We start from the raw sequence: 13,161 nt of genomic DNA, 5'->3' as shown, positions 1-13,161 counted from the left end.
AATATTTGATGTTAAATTTTTCTTTGATTTAGCTCAATGATGAAGATTAGTCTAGTTTTTCTAGTTTTTATGTTAAAAAACTAACTCGAACTAAACAAAACAGGTTCAGTTTGAATTGTTTCTCGATTCTATTCGGGTTATATTAATAAGAAATACTATTTTCTAGCTCGATTGAATTTTTTGGCTTAAAACTATATCGAATCAGACCGTGAACATCTTTAGGTACAAGTGTCACCTTACTACATGTATCATAACACTCCTTCATAAGCATACGGGCTCCCTACACAATGACAATCTACTTGCTACTTTCTACTTCCTCAATTTTTCAAACATACGGGGGCAAGTCATTTTTTCACCTAAGACGTATCTCACTTCTCAAATGGACAATAACTATAAAAAGATCAAATTGTCTCTTACTTCAACTCAAAGTCACCATCGAACTTTAGTGTGGAGGGTTTTCTCAAGGTTTCTATATATTATTTACTGTTTTTGATGATGTTTCAAAAAATTCAATAGTTTAAGAATAATATTTATAGGGACTTTAGCATGGAGGGTTTTCCTAGGGTTTCTACCTATTATTTATTATTTTTTATGATGTTTTAAAAAATTCAATAGTTTAAAAATAATATTTATATGTTGGATAATTAATTAATCAATTGGTTCCAATAATCTACTTTACTTTCTTTAGCCAAAATTGTCAAAATAGGTATAGCTCGATGTGAAAATCTAAGTACCTATGAAAGGTCTCTATGATAGATCGTGAGACTCTTAGATATTTAAGTAAGTATATTTAAAAAGAGAGACAATGCAATTATATTTTAAAGAGAAATATTCTGAAAATATATATGTAATCAATAATAAAGATTATAAACTCTTTATCTAGATGGTTCGGGTGGTGTTTATAACCCTTGAACCTTATTCTTTTGCTAGAGTTGAGGGGTTATAAAGTCATTCCACCCTTACAAATTAATTTTGTATTGTGAGTTGTATTTCACTCAATTTACCCAATATACCACATCTACACACTTATCTTCTAATGAATTTATTAAGCTAAAAGATGGAGACGTGGTAGGTCATGAGAGACTTTTATATACCTGATAATATAGGTGGAGTAGGATCCAAGCAAAGATGACTTGGGGAGACAAGCGCTAGACGAGGAGAGTTAGACGCGAAGCTAGAGCTTAGTAAAAAATTTCAAAGGTTAAATATTAGGCCTAAGCCATAAGTCCAAACCCAAACAATGCATTAGTCTGGTAAAGTGCTAAGTCCAAGGAAGGTTGAACCTAGTAGGCCACAAGGCCTATAAAGGGTTAGGTTTAGGAAGGGTGCCAAGTCCAAGAAGATTGACACTAGTAGGTTGGTATGTCTATAATAAGTGGGCCTAGTTAAGGTGTCAACCCTAGAAGGGTTGGACTTGGTAGGGTGGGAGGTCTTATAGTGTTTGAGCTTGAGGTCTATAAAGGTTTGGCTTCATAGGGTACCAGGCTTATAATATTTGGAATGATAGGGTGTTAGTCTTATGATGGTTGGGTATGTTGGGGTGCTAAAGCCAATGTGATATTACTGAAATATCTAGTTTTATTAGTAGCTCTCAAATCTTTGCGATATAAAATACGTAAAGATCTAATTACCCAATATCTTAGACAAGATGGTGATCTTTTTTCTCATATGAGAAGAGGTGTGAAAACATCAGGGTAATGTACTAGAGAACTTATATATAACAGCATGCACCATGTTTAAAAGAAATTTTAAATGCACAGAGGAGATCAATAGAGGAACTCATACTTAAATTTTTTTTCTAAAAGGTCGAGGAGAGTGAACTTATAATAATGTTCATATCTGGAAAAAATAATTTTTTAAAAAAGGAAACGGACCTATGAAAAAGGAGTTTACACTTAAAAGAATTTTTAAGGGTTAGAGGGGAGTGAACCCATGATGAAACCTATACTCAGCTAAAATGTGAAGATGACAATCCTATTAAAGAGGAGCCTATACTCATTTTTTTTCTTTAGAAACTATGGGTTCCATACTTATATTTTTGAAATATATAAGAGGTCGAGGGGAACTTGTGGCGACATCTATACTTAGAAAAATTTCAAATAGATAGAGGGGAACAAACTTATAGTGATGCCCATAGTTAGAAAAAATTTTAAAAGATGGATAGAAGAGAACCTATAACGACGCTCATACTTAAATTTTTTTATAAAAAAGCAAGTGAGATGGAGCAATGAAGAAGGATCCTATACTTTAAAAATTTCTAAGAGGCCGAGGGGATCAAACTTATAATGATGCTCATACTTAGAAAAAATTATAAGAGGTGGAAGGGACAAACCAATAGAGGAAAAGCCTATACTTAGAAAAATTTCTAAAGGGTGGAAAGGAGTGAACTTTTAACAAGGTTCATGCTTATAAAATTTTCTTAGAAGTGGAGGGGATGAACCCATGAAGGAGGAACCTAAACTTAGAAAACTTTTAAGATGTTATATGTTTCACGGTTATACTTATAAAGATTATTAAGAGGTTGAGAGGAACAAACATGGTGATGCTCATACTTATAAAAAAATTTAAAAGATGAAGGGGATGAACCTGTGGAGGAGTAGCCTATACTTAGAAAAAAATTTAAGGGGTGAAAGGAAATGAACTTTTAATGATGCATATACTTAAATATATTTTTAAGAAACAAAGGAGATAAACCCATAAAGAAGAAACCTAAACTTAGAAAATTTCTAAAAGGCTATGAGTTTCATGCTAATACTTAGAAAAATTTCTAAGAGGCTAAAGGAAACCCATGATGATGTCCATACTTAGAAAAACTTATAAAAGATGGATAAAACAGACCTATGAAGAAAAAGCCTATACTTAAATTTTTTTTAAGAGGTTATGAGTTTCATGCCTATACTTAAAAAAAAATTTAAACGACTAAAGGAAACTTATGGCTATGCCTATACTTAAAAAAATTTAAGAGGAAAAAGAGAATGAACTCATAATGATGTATATCCTTATAAAATTTCTAAGGGGAAGAAAGAACAGATCCATGGTAGAGGAGCCTATATTTAAAAAATTTCTAAACTGTTATGAGTTCCCTGCTCATACTTAAAAGAATTTCTAAAAAGACGAGGGAAACTCATTGCTATATCCATATCTATAAAAGTTTCTAAAAGATAAGAGAAATAAACCTATAGAGACATCGATACTTAGAAAAATTTCTAAGGATTGAAGAGAACATACCCATGAAGAAGGAGATTATACTTTAAAAAAAATTTAAGATGTAGAGGGGAAAAACTAATGGAGAAGGAGCCTATACTTAAAAAATTTCTAAAAGGCTAAGAGGAACCCATGACAAGACCTATACTTAAAATTTTTTTATAAAAGATAGAGAAGATAAACTTATAAACAAGGAGCCTATAGTTAAAAAAAAAAAATTCCAAGAGACTGAAGGGAACCTATACTTGGAAAAGTTTTTAAAAAGGTGAGGGTTCCACATCTATGCTTAGAAAAATTACTAAAAAGTAAAGAAAAACTCATATTGGGTCATTCCTTATGATAGTATGAGGTTCAAATGCCCTATTTTGATTTGAGATCTTATTAGAGAATGATAGGCTATAGTGATTCGTTAGGCATTAAACCTCATATTAGAGAATGGTCACATGTGGGAGGTCTGATGGCCTTTATAGCGATACATGAGGCGTGGTAACCATCCATTAGAAAATGGTTGCATTTAAGTGTAATAGGTATATTATCTCCTTACTGATGACATACGATGTAGGAACTCTTCACTAAAAAGTGGCCAGTGAAATGTAGGAGGCCTATTGAACTATGTAGCGATGACGTGAGGTATGAGAGCCTTTTATTAGAAAGTTATCGCATTAGAGAGTGGAGGACCTATGGTCGTCATAGTAATGGCATGGGGTTCTGAAGCTCTTCATTAGAGAAAGGTCATACCTGAGAGTGGGAGATCCAAAGATTATCTTTGAAGATTATATGAGGCTTGAGAGCTCTACTAGATAGTTGTGCCAGTTCAAGATTATGCTAGAAAGGAAAAAGATCCAAGATCAATCCTTAGAGATTTTATAAAGCCCAAGAGCCTTATTAGAGAGTCATGACAATCTAGGATTACATTGAAGAGACAAGATATCCAATATTAATCTCTGAAGTTTTTGTGAGTTCTGTGAGCCCTACTAGAGAGTTATGTCACTCCAAGACTACATTAGAAAATGAGAGGCCTATAATTGTCCCTAGAGACGGCTTGAGGCTTGAAAGCTTCATTGGAGAGTCGTGCCAGTTCAAGATCACATCGAAGAGTGGAAGGCTTGTAGTAGTTAGTAAAAATAGTGTGAAGTTTGAAAGCTCTGTTAGAGAGTTGTGTTGGTTTGAGACTGTATTTGATAATGGGAGATCTTTAGTCATCCCTGGAGATAACATAAGACTAGAGAACTCCACAAAAAAATTATGTTAGTCCAAGACTACACTAGAGAATGAGAGGCTTATAGCTATCTCTGGAAATAGCATGAAGCCCATGAGCCATACTAAAGAGTTGTGCCAATCCAAAATTACATTGAAGATTTTCTATCAAGGATTGTGTATCCTAAAATGATCTATTTGGAGTTTGGTGTGTAATGGCAGGATCATTACTTGATGACCATTATGTAGTATCTATAGGGAGCTCATCTAGAGTACTGGTTATATGCATAGGTATCATAATGGCTTGAGACCTCTTGAGAGACTTAATGAGTGTGGAGCCAAAATACTTGCTTGAAGGTTACTTTGTTTAGACTCCTCTAAGTAGTGCAATTGCCTACTAGAGTTGGGAGTGGCTGCGGTAATGGTGCTGGGGTCAAGTGAGTTACAACGTTTGCCAAAACTTGTTAAGGTGATAAGGTTTGATTTTTCTTCCAGGTTATCAACACAACTTTAGTAAAGACTTGCATTTGATTGATGAGTTGTTGAAGACATAGTTGGATAAAAGTGCATGTGATAGTGGTAATATGTAAATTTATCATGTGTCTTGGCCCATGAATGTTTTGGTAATGCGCCATGGATGACCTATAAATGTAAAAAACAAGTTTTAGAAAGAAACTGATGGTTTTTTTATCAGTTTTTCACAAAATAAAACTAATTGATGATGTCTTAAAAAATCTAAATAGCTTAGAAATAAGGTTTATGTGTTTGATGATTGATTAATCATTTAGTCCTAGATATCTACTCAACTCTTCAAATCTAGAATAATTAAAAAAATATGTAGCTTGATGTGGAAAGCTAAATACCTGTAAAAGGTCTCCTATAGAAGGTTATGAGACTTTCAAATGCTTAAGCATTATTAAAAAGAAAAAACGTGCAATGATATTTTAAAAAAAAATACTTTAAAAATATATATACAATAAATAATAAAAATGATAAACTCTTACCTTAGTGATTTAAAGTTTATTTATAGTTTATGAAACTTATTCTTTTATTAGAATAAAAATATTAGAAAGTTATCTACCTTTATAAATTAATTTTATATTATGTTTATTCAATATACCATAACCGCACAATTATATTCCACTGAATTTATTAAACTAAAAGACAGAGACGTGGTAGGCTATCAAAAACTTTTGTGCACTTAACAATACAGGTGGAGTACAATCAAAGATAAAATGGCTTTGGAAGATGGGTGCAACATGAGGAGTTGGGTAAGAAATCCTAGGCGCATAGCCTGAGATCACTAAAATATCTCAAAGGATAAGTGTTAGGTCTAAGTTATAATTAAGTCCAAGTTCAAACAATACACTAGATTAAGTTTGGTAGAGGACTAAGCCCAAAAAAACAAAAATCATGTCACAGGATCATCAAAAATTGGGCCTTACAAGGCGGAGGGCTTATAAAAGGTTGGGTCTGATAGGCACCAGGTTTAGAAGGATTGGGTCTGGTTAGGGTGCTATGTCCATAAAAGTTAAGCCTAGTAAGGGAGTTGCGCTTACGAGGGTTAGGCAGGCCTAGTATATCCCTAACCCAATAACCCAATGTGATAATTGTGATAATTCCTGATAAATCATGATCTACCAGTTTTATAGGTCATTTACAAATGTGTTTCATCATTCCATAGATACGTGTGTTCTCCTGCATCAAATTGATGTGTCAAGCGAACCTTAAAGAGTAAGAATTTAGAATGTTAAATGACAAATTTATGGCCAGTATACCTTTCTATCTCAGTTAGCATTCACGTCCCCTTTCTAGTTCGAACTTAGTTTCAAAGAATTTATAATCCTGGAAACTAAGAAATTAGCTTGATTTTAGCACTTAAATGCAATCCAACACAACCTTGTGACAAAATGCAACAAGGAAAAACTTTCTTTCTGAAGAGTAGCTAAGAAACTTGATTGTTAGCTAAGTGTTACTTAGATGGGAAATCATCAACCTTTTGCAATTGAAGACTGATAAGAAATCTCAACCATAGTTCATGAATTTATCTCTACTCATCTCCAATTCTTTCACTAGAAGTCAAAAGGACAAACTGAAACTTCCACATACCAACCCACTTTCCATTTTTGGACCCCTGTAACAAAGCGCAGAAATGGAGAGGTAGAGAAGAATGAAATGGCTAAGGAAAGAAGAAGAGACTTTAAAATTTTGAATTACCGTTATCTGTGACCGTTGCACGAATTGTAAAGCCACGTGTTGGCCATAGGTAGAGCGAGTTAGTTATTTTCTCTTTCTGCCACAATTAGCAATGCCAGGATTTTGAGAGGAATTCCTCATTGTATTAAGCATTTCTTGCCAAATGTTGAAATCTGATATTCATCATCTTCTCTCTTTATCGTCCGGCCTGCTCTCTCCTTCTCTTCCCTTTAATCCCTTCTCTGTCAATATCTTGTCAGCACCTTCAGCTTCATTGAATTTTCCATATTTGGCTTCCTGTTGACCTCACAAAGATTGATTCTTCACCGGAATCTCTCTTTGTAGGTTCTATCAATATCCATCTGCCACAAGTGGTCTCAATAAGAAAAGTATGGTTTCTTTTCTTGTGTTGTATGTATGTTTTTGGGTTCTAAAATGTGAAATGTTTGTTAAATTTTGACCCCCAGATGGAAAAAGTTGTTGAATTTGGAGATTAGATTTTTTATTAGGATTGGCTTAAACTTGAATGTTTGTTTCGCAAGTATAAAAACACAAAAAAAGAAGATCTTTCCGGGACTTGTTCTTGAAAAAATTGGTGAACTTGGATGTAGAAGAATGTTTGAGGTTTCTGTTGCGTTTTCATTGAAATGGTAACGTGTTTCCAATTTTTTTGTTTTCTTAGGTTTCTTTGTTGAAGGTATAAATGGCAACGCTCGAAGATATAGGGGTTTCAGCAGCTATAAATCTACTAAGTGCGTTAATCTTCCTATTTCTATTTGCAATTTTGAGGCTGCAACCTTTCAATGATAGGGTTTACTTTCCGAAATGGTATCTCAAGGGCCTAAGAAACAGTCCCTCGCGGTCAAGGGCATTGGTTAGTAGGTTTGTGAATTTAGACTGTAGGTCATACATTCAGTTCTTAAATTGGATGCCTCAAGCACTGAAAATGCCAGAGCCTGAACTTATTGATCACGCAGGATTGGATTCTGCGGTTTACTTGCGCATTTACTTGATGGGGTAATGGTGTTGTTCTGGTCTATGCTAATGTTTTCCATTTTTTAATCTTTCTGTTTCTATGCTTCCTTGTTGACAGAAGAGTATGTGCTGTACTTATGCAGACTTAAGATTTTTGTCCCTATAACTATCCTTGCTTGGGTTGTCCTGGTACCAGTTAATTACACTAATGATGCTTTAGAGGCAGAGAAGATGGCGGCCAATGTGACTGCTAGTGACATCGACAAGCTTTCGATTTCAAATGTTCCACTTAAATCACAAAGGTATGAAGCCATCTTTCATTGCCAATGTAACTGTCATTTGACTCGTTCATAGAATTCTCTTCTTTTGCTTCTGCAAGTACACCACATAGCAAAAGTCATGCTAAGTCCTGCATTGCAGATTCTGGGCTCATATAGTGATGGCTTATGCCTTTACTTTTTGGACTTGCTATGTACTTCTGAAGGAGTACGAGAAAGTTGCATCAATGAGGTTGCAATTTCTTTCCTCGGAAAGACGTCGTCCAGATCAATTCACAGTAAGATGGGAATGTTTCCCTTATTAATTTATTTGCTTTTTTAACCCCCTTTTCCCCCCCTAAATCTTGAGTTTGTTCCACTGTCTCCATTCAAGTAAATAAATGCCGTTTGTGAAATATTTTCAAGTTGGGGAGGGATTCTTGCCCCGAAAACGAAAAAACAATCGGGCAGGGATTGTTTGTCTCATCTTGCTTAATGTTCTAGTACAAATTCTAGCTTATCCATTGAAGCTCGTATGATTGATTTGGTCTTCACAGGTCCTAGTTAGGAATGTACCTCCAGATCCAGATGAATCTGTTAGTGAGCTTGTGGAGCACTTTTTTCTGGTGAATCATCCGGATCATTATCTCACTCAACAGGTATATTCCCGCTCAAAGCTTGAATTTGATTATATATATATATATATATATATATATATAGAGAGAGAGAGAGAGAGAGAGAGAGAGAACTACGAACTACCATGAAGTTGATTGGTTGAAAATTTTCACCTTGTTAATAGTTTTAGAAAACAAAAATTCTAATGCAGGTGGTGTGCAATGCTAACAATCTAGCAAGCTTGGTGAAGAAGAACGAAGGTATGCAGAACTGGCTTGACTACTACCGCTTCAAGTATTCTAGAAATCGATCACAGAGGCCTCAGACGAAGGTACTTCTCAAAATGCAATCTGATATACCTGCTTCATGTTTAAATCCACCGAGGCACCGACAATTGCCTTTTCTGAAACCTGATTTTGGTTTTGAGCTCAATTTTTACCCTGCTGTTTCAGACTGGCTTTCTTGGTCTCTGGGGAGCAAAAGTAGATGCAATTGATTATTACATATCGGAGATTGAGAAACTGTCAAAAGAAGTAAGTTCCTGTCTTCAATTTCTTATCTAAATTACCTAGTGATTCAGAAAGTTCAAGCTGTTTAGTTGTTTTTCTGAGCATATAAATCCGGCTACCTACTGCAAAAAAGCGAGCATAAGAAGTTTACGAGTTGCTTATGAGCTTCTTATTTCCCTTTACTTATTGCATCACCACTCTAATTTGGTGTCATGGATGGCTCTGCTATTATCCAGATAGCAGAAGAAAGGGAAAAGGTTTTAAATGATCCGAATTGTATCATGCCTGCCGCATTCGTTTCGTTCAAGACTCGATGGGGAGCAGCAGTTTGTGCACAAACTCAACAATCAAGAAATCCAACTTTGTGGTTAACAGAGTGGGCTCCCGAGCCGCGCGATGTATATTGGCCAAACCTAGCCATTCCATATGTGTCGCTCTCAGTTAGAAGGCTGATAATTGGAGTTTCGTTCTTTTTTCTTGCCTTCTTTTTCATGATCCCTATTGCATTTGTTCAATCTCTAGCAAGTATTGAGGGAATTGAGAAAAGCCTTCCCTTTTTGAAGTCTGTTATTGAAGTGTGAGTTTTCTTTCATTACAATGCCTCATCACTTAGTTGCAAGCTTCCCTCCTAGACATTACCGATTGTTGTTTCATACAGAGAATTTATCAAATCAGTTGTCCAAGGATTTCTACCCGGGATTGCGCTAAAGCTCTTTCTTATCTTACTGCCGACGCTATTGATGATGATGTCTAAATTTGAAGGCTTGACATCTCTATCATCTTTGGAAAGGAAATCAGCAATGAGATATTACATTTTCATCATTATCAATGTGTTCCTCGGAAGCATACTCACCGGGGCTGCATTCGAACAGCTAGATTCTTTTATCAAGCAGTCTGCCAGCGAGTACGTTTTTCTCACAGTTTTATTCATGCAATTTCAGTGAAGAGCTTCATTTTTTTGTGTTTCTTGCACGTTTCCTCTGTGCAGAATTCCTAAAACAATTGGTGTAGCTATTCCAATGAAAGCAACTTTCTTCATAACCTATATAATGGTTGATGGATGGGCTGGAATAGCTGGAGAAGTTCTAATGTTGAAACCATTGATAATTTACCACTTGAAGAATTTCTTTTTGGTGAAGACTGAAAAAGATAGGAAAGAAGCAATGGATGCAGGCAGTCTTGGCTTCAACACCGGCGAACCCCGTATACAGCTATACTTTCTGCTGGGGCTTGTATACGCACCAGTCACACCTATTCTCCTTCCATTCATAGTTATGTTCTTCGGCTTCGCTTATGTGGTGTACCGTCATCAGGTAAGATTCGATCCTTTTGGTTATACCACGTTCAATCTGCAGACTGTTTATGTTCATATTCTCTGCAGATCATAAATGTTTACAACCAAGAGTATGAAAGTGGCGCCGCATTCTGGCCTGCTGTCCATGGGCGTGTTATTACTGCGTTAGTAATCGCACAGCTGCTTATGATGGGACTGTTGAGCACAAAGCAAGCTTCCAGCTCAACACCATTTCTCATTGCTCTTCCTGTCCTCACTATATGGTTCCATGTCTTCTGCAACGGCCGCTATAAATCTGCGTTTGTCAAATATCCATTACAGGTGTGTGACTGCTCCGATTTACCTGCACGATTCTCATCATTTCTTATATCAATCTGAAAGTGTTTTATATGGTATGTCAAGATAGAGTTACCTAACTTCTATGTTCTTGACTAAATTCTTGACAGTTGATACTGTCAAGAATTTAGTTTTTCTGCCATGATGCTTGTCAATGGTCACTTGGTATGGCACAAAAAATCCACATATATAGCTTACCCCAGCTAGTTCGAGGTTAAAGCTTTGCTGTCGTTGATGCTTGTCTAATTCGTTGTTATTAAAGAGCCTTATAAAATCTTTTTTTAAGTTATGTTTCCTTAGTGCTCTTGGATATGAAATAAATATATACAGAATTAAAATTATATATTTAGTTAAAAACATAAAAACTCATTCATTCTAATACTATATTAGAAAAAGATTTATTTTATATATATTTCTTTGTATCTCTAGCAAAACACTTTTTGTACATTCTACCTATAATTTCAGAACAAAAAGAGAAGGGAGACATGTCTCTTTTGTCTCAATTATCTTTATTTTTTTATTCCAAAAAAATAACAATACAAAATTTCATAATTCACTGAAGGCTTGGGCTTCTAAACTATACATTTCTTCTATCATCTTACAAGTTCTAATCTGACTACTATCACTGCTCTATCCAGTAAAAAAAATGAACAATTCTTCCTTTAAACTTTTGAATTCTGGTTTTCAGGAAGCAATGATGAAAGATAGCCTGGAACGAGCAAGTTCTCCAAACTTCAATTTCAAATCCTACCTCGAGAAAGCATATGTGCATCCAGTTTTCAAAGGAAACGGCAACGATGATGATTATGAACAGTATCTGAGTGAAAACCAGGAAGCTGATGCTGAGAATGTGTTAGTGCCTACAAGACGCCAATCTCAAAGAAATTCGCCAGCAGTAAGCCGAGCAGCTTCACCTGCTTTATCCGAGGAAGTTCAAACCGTAGAGCATCGAGTGTGACACTTGCATGCCGATTACATCTCGTACTAGTTCTACAGTGGGCAAAGGAAGAAGGGCTAGCTGAAAAATCCTCACAGGAAATCAACAAGCTTTGGATTTTGTGGCAATGAATGGCACTTCAATCTTCAAACACAAATGTAGATATATATATATATATATAAAATCACGTGAGTTTATTTTTATTTATCATTTGGGTTAATTTCAAGTCTCTTATTTTTTTTCTATAATTTTAATAATTATTTTTTTTAGTTTTTTCAGTAATAAATCTCACATTAAAGATAACACCTTTCTATTTATAAAAAAACATCATTAATAATTTAAAATTTGATGTATATTTGATATTATGGTAATTTTTATATTTATAATTTAAAAATACAGATTAAAAAAAAACTATAAATTATCGAGTTTTCTTAATAAATTTTTTAAAAAAATTCAAGTGTAACCCATGCAAGAAAATTATGCGGAAGCACAATGAAACTTCAACAGCAATTCACTACATGAACCCTTAATCAAAAAATTTGAAGTACAAATAAAATATTTAATTGAAAAGAAAAAAACTATATATAGATTCAAATTAAAATTAAATAATAACAAAAATTGATTCTTAACTAAATTTTCAAGAGAAGATTTCTAGTGATATCCATACAAAAAATTGTGGTGTAGCTAACTAAGATAGCCTTAGATATTGTTTTAAGGTTTGTTTTTGTTTTTTAAAGTATTTTTTAGTTTAAAAATATATTAAAATAATATTTATTTTATTTTTAAAAATTTAGTTTTGATATCAACACACCAAAAAAATTCAAAAAACACAAAAAATCTTAATTTAAAATAAAAATAATTTTTTTAAAAAAATACAATGCCACCATAACAAAAAATACTAAATATTTTTAAAATTATGGTTAAATCAAAACATAGCTTAACTAAAAAATTGAATTACAAATAAAATATTTAATTGAAAATAAAAATAAATAAATAATGTGGTATATAGATTCAGATTTTAATTAAAAAAATAACAAAAGTAGAAATACCTAGATTAGAAAATTTGTATAAATACAATCCCTCACATTTTCATTACCTCCCCTTTGCATTAGTGGACTTACCTTATATAATAGTAATTCAATTCAGAAAAGGAAAATCTGATGCAAAATTACCCAAAACTATGAAAAACCTCAAAAAGTCCATCTCCCCTTCTAATCTTTATTACCAAAATCTCATCCAACATGAACGTAGAACACAAACAATTATAAACAATTTCATCACTTTTAATCATATATTAAAACATTGTTTGGTATTATATTTACACTATTTTTTTTGTTTACAAAAATTTCAAAGTAAGTTTGTATTATATTTTTGTAGTTTATTTTGAATTATTTTGATATTTGATAACATTAAAGAAACATATAAAAATGCTTCAATTTAATCAAATATATTCTTATTATTTATTTATTAGGTATTAGAGGTCCTAAAAAGTGAAGTCAAGTCAAGAAAGAAAAATGAAAAGGAAATAGACAAAAACAGTGTGCGTTAACAGAATTGAGAAAGAATCAATGGGTTTTTTTTTGTCGTTTTCTTTAAAGTCAGAGATTTGCTTCTCTTCTTGTCTTCATCTTGATCACCCCT

At 33.7% G+C, this 13,161-nt stretch overlaps 2 protein-coding genes across 6 annotated transcripts in view; both read left to right on the top strand.

Annotated features, from left to right (window-relative positions):
• LOC105141455 (calcium permeable stress-gated cation channel 1-like) overlaps positions 1-13,161 on the top strand; it is a 40,842-nt gene that overhangs the window by 8,058 nt on the left and 19,623 nt on the right. The gene's annotated exons all lie outside the window — the stretch shown is intronic.
• Positions 6,538-11,721, top strand: LOC105141454 (calcium permeable stress-gated cation channel 1-like). Of its 4 annotated transcripts, none has more exons than XM_011048679.1 (12): positions 6,538-6,667; positions 7,280-7,614; positions 7,716-7,874; positions 7,993-8,128; positions 8,387-8,488; positions 8,656-8,775; positions 8,897-8,977; positions 9,190-9,530; positions 9,612-9,857; positions 9,942-10,266; positions 10,335-10,568; positions 11,272-11,721. In XM_011048679.1, exons 2-12 carry the CDS (start codon positions 7,301-7,303, stop codon positions 11,539-11,541), a joined length of 2,328 nt encoding a protein of 775 aa, XP_011046981.1. In that variant the 5' UTR covers positions 6,538-6,667; positions 7,280-7,300; the 3' UTR covers positions 11,542-11,721. The 4 variants fall into 4 exon arrangements, with proteins under 4 accessions (XP_011046981.1, XP_011046980.1, XP_011046979.1 ...); XM_011048678.1 differs by having other exon boundaries at positions 7,276-7,614; XM_011048677.1 differs by having other exon boundaries at positions 6,539-6,986.

This window comes from Populus euphratica, unplaced genomic scaffold (assembly GCF_000495115.2).
Source record: "Populus euphratica unplaced genomic scaffold, PopEup_1.0 scaffold119.1, whole genome shotgun sequence".
In the NCBI taxonomy this organism is placed as follows: domain Eukaryota; kingdom Viridiplantae; phylum Streptophyta; class Magnoliopsida; order Malpighiales; family Salicaceae; genus Populus; species Populus euphratica.
This window is presented reverse-complemented; position numbering and strand designations above follow the sequence as displayed.

Coding starts and splice junctions, on each gene's coding strand:
- LOC105141454 (XM_011048679.1), top strand. CDS start 7,301: ATGGCAACGCTCGAAGATATAGGGGTTTCAGCAGCTATAAATCTACTA. Junction 9,531..9,611: donor TTGAAGTCTGTTATTGAAGT/GTGAGTTTTCTT, acceptor TGTTTCATACAG/AGAATTTATCAAATCAGTTG. Junction 9,858..9,941: donor ATCAAGCAGTCTGCCAGCGA/GTACGTTTTTCT, acceptor TCCTCTGTGCAG/AATTCCTAAAACAATTGGTG.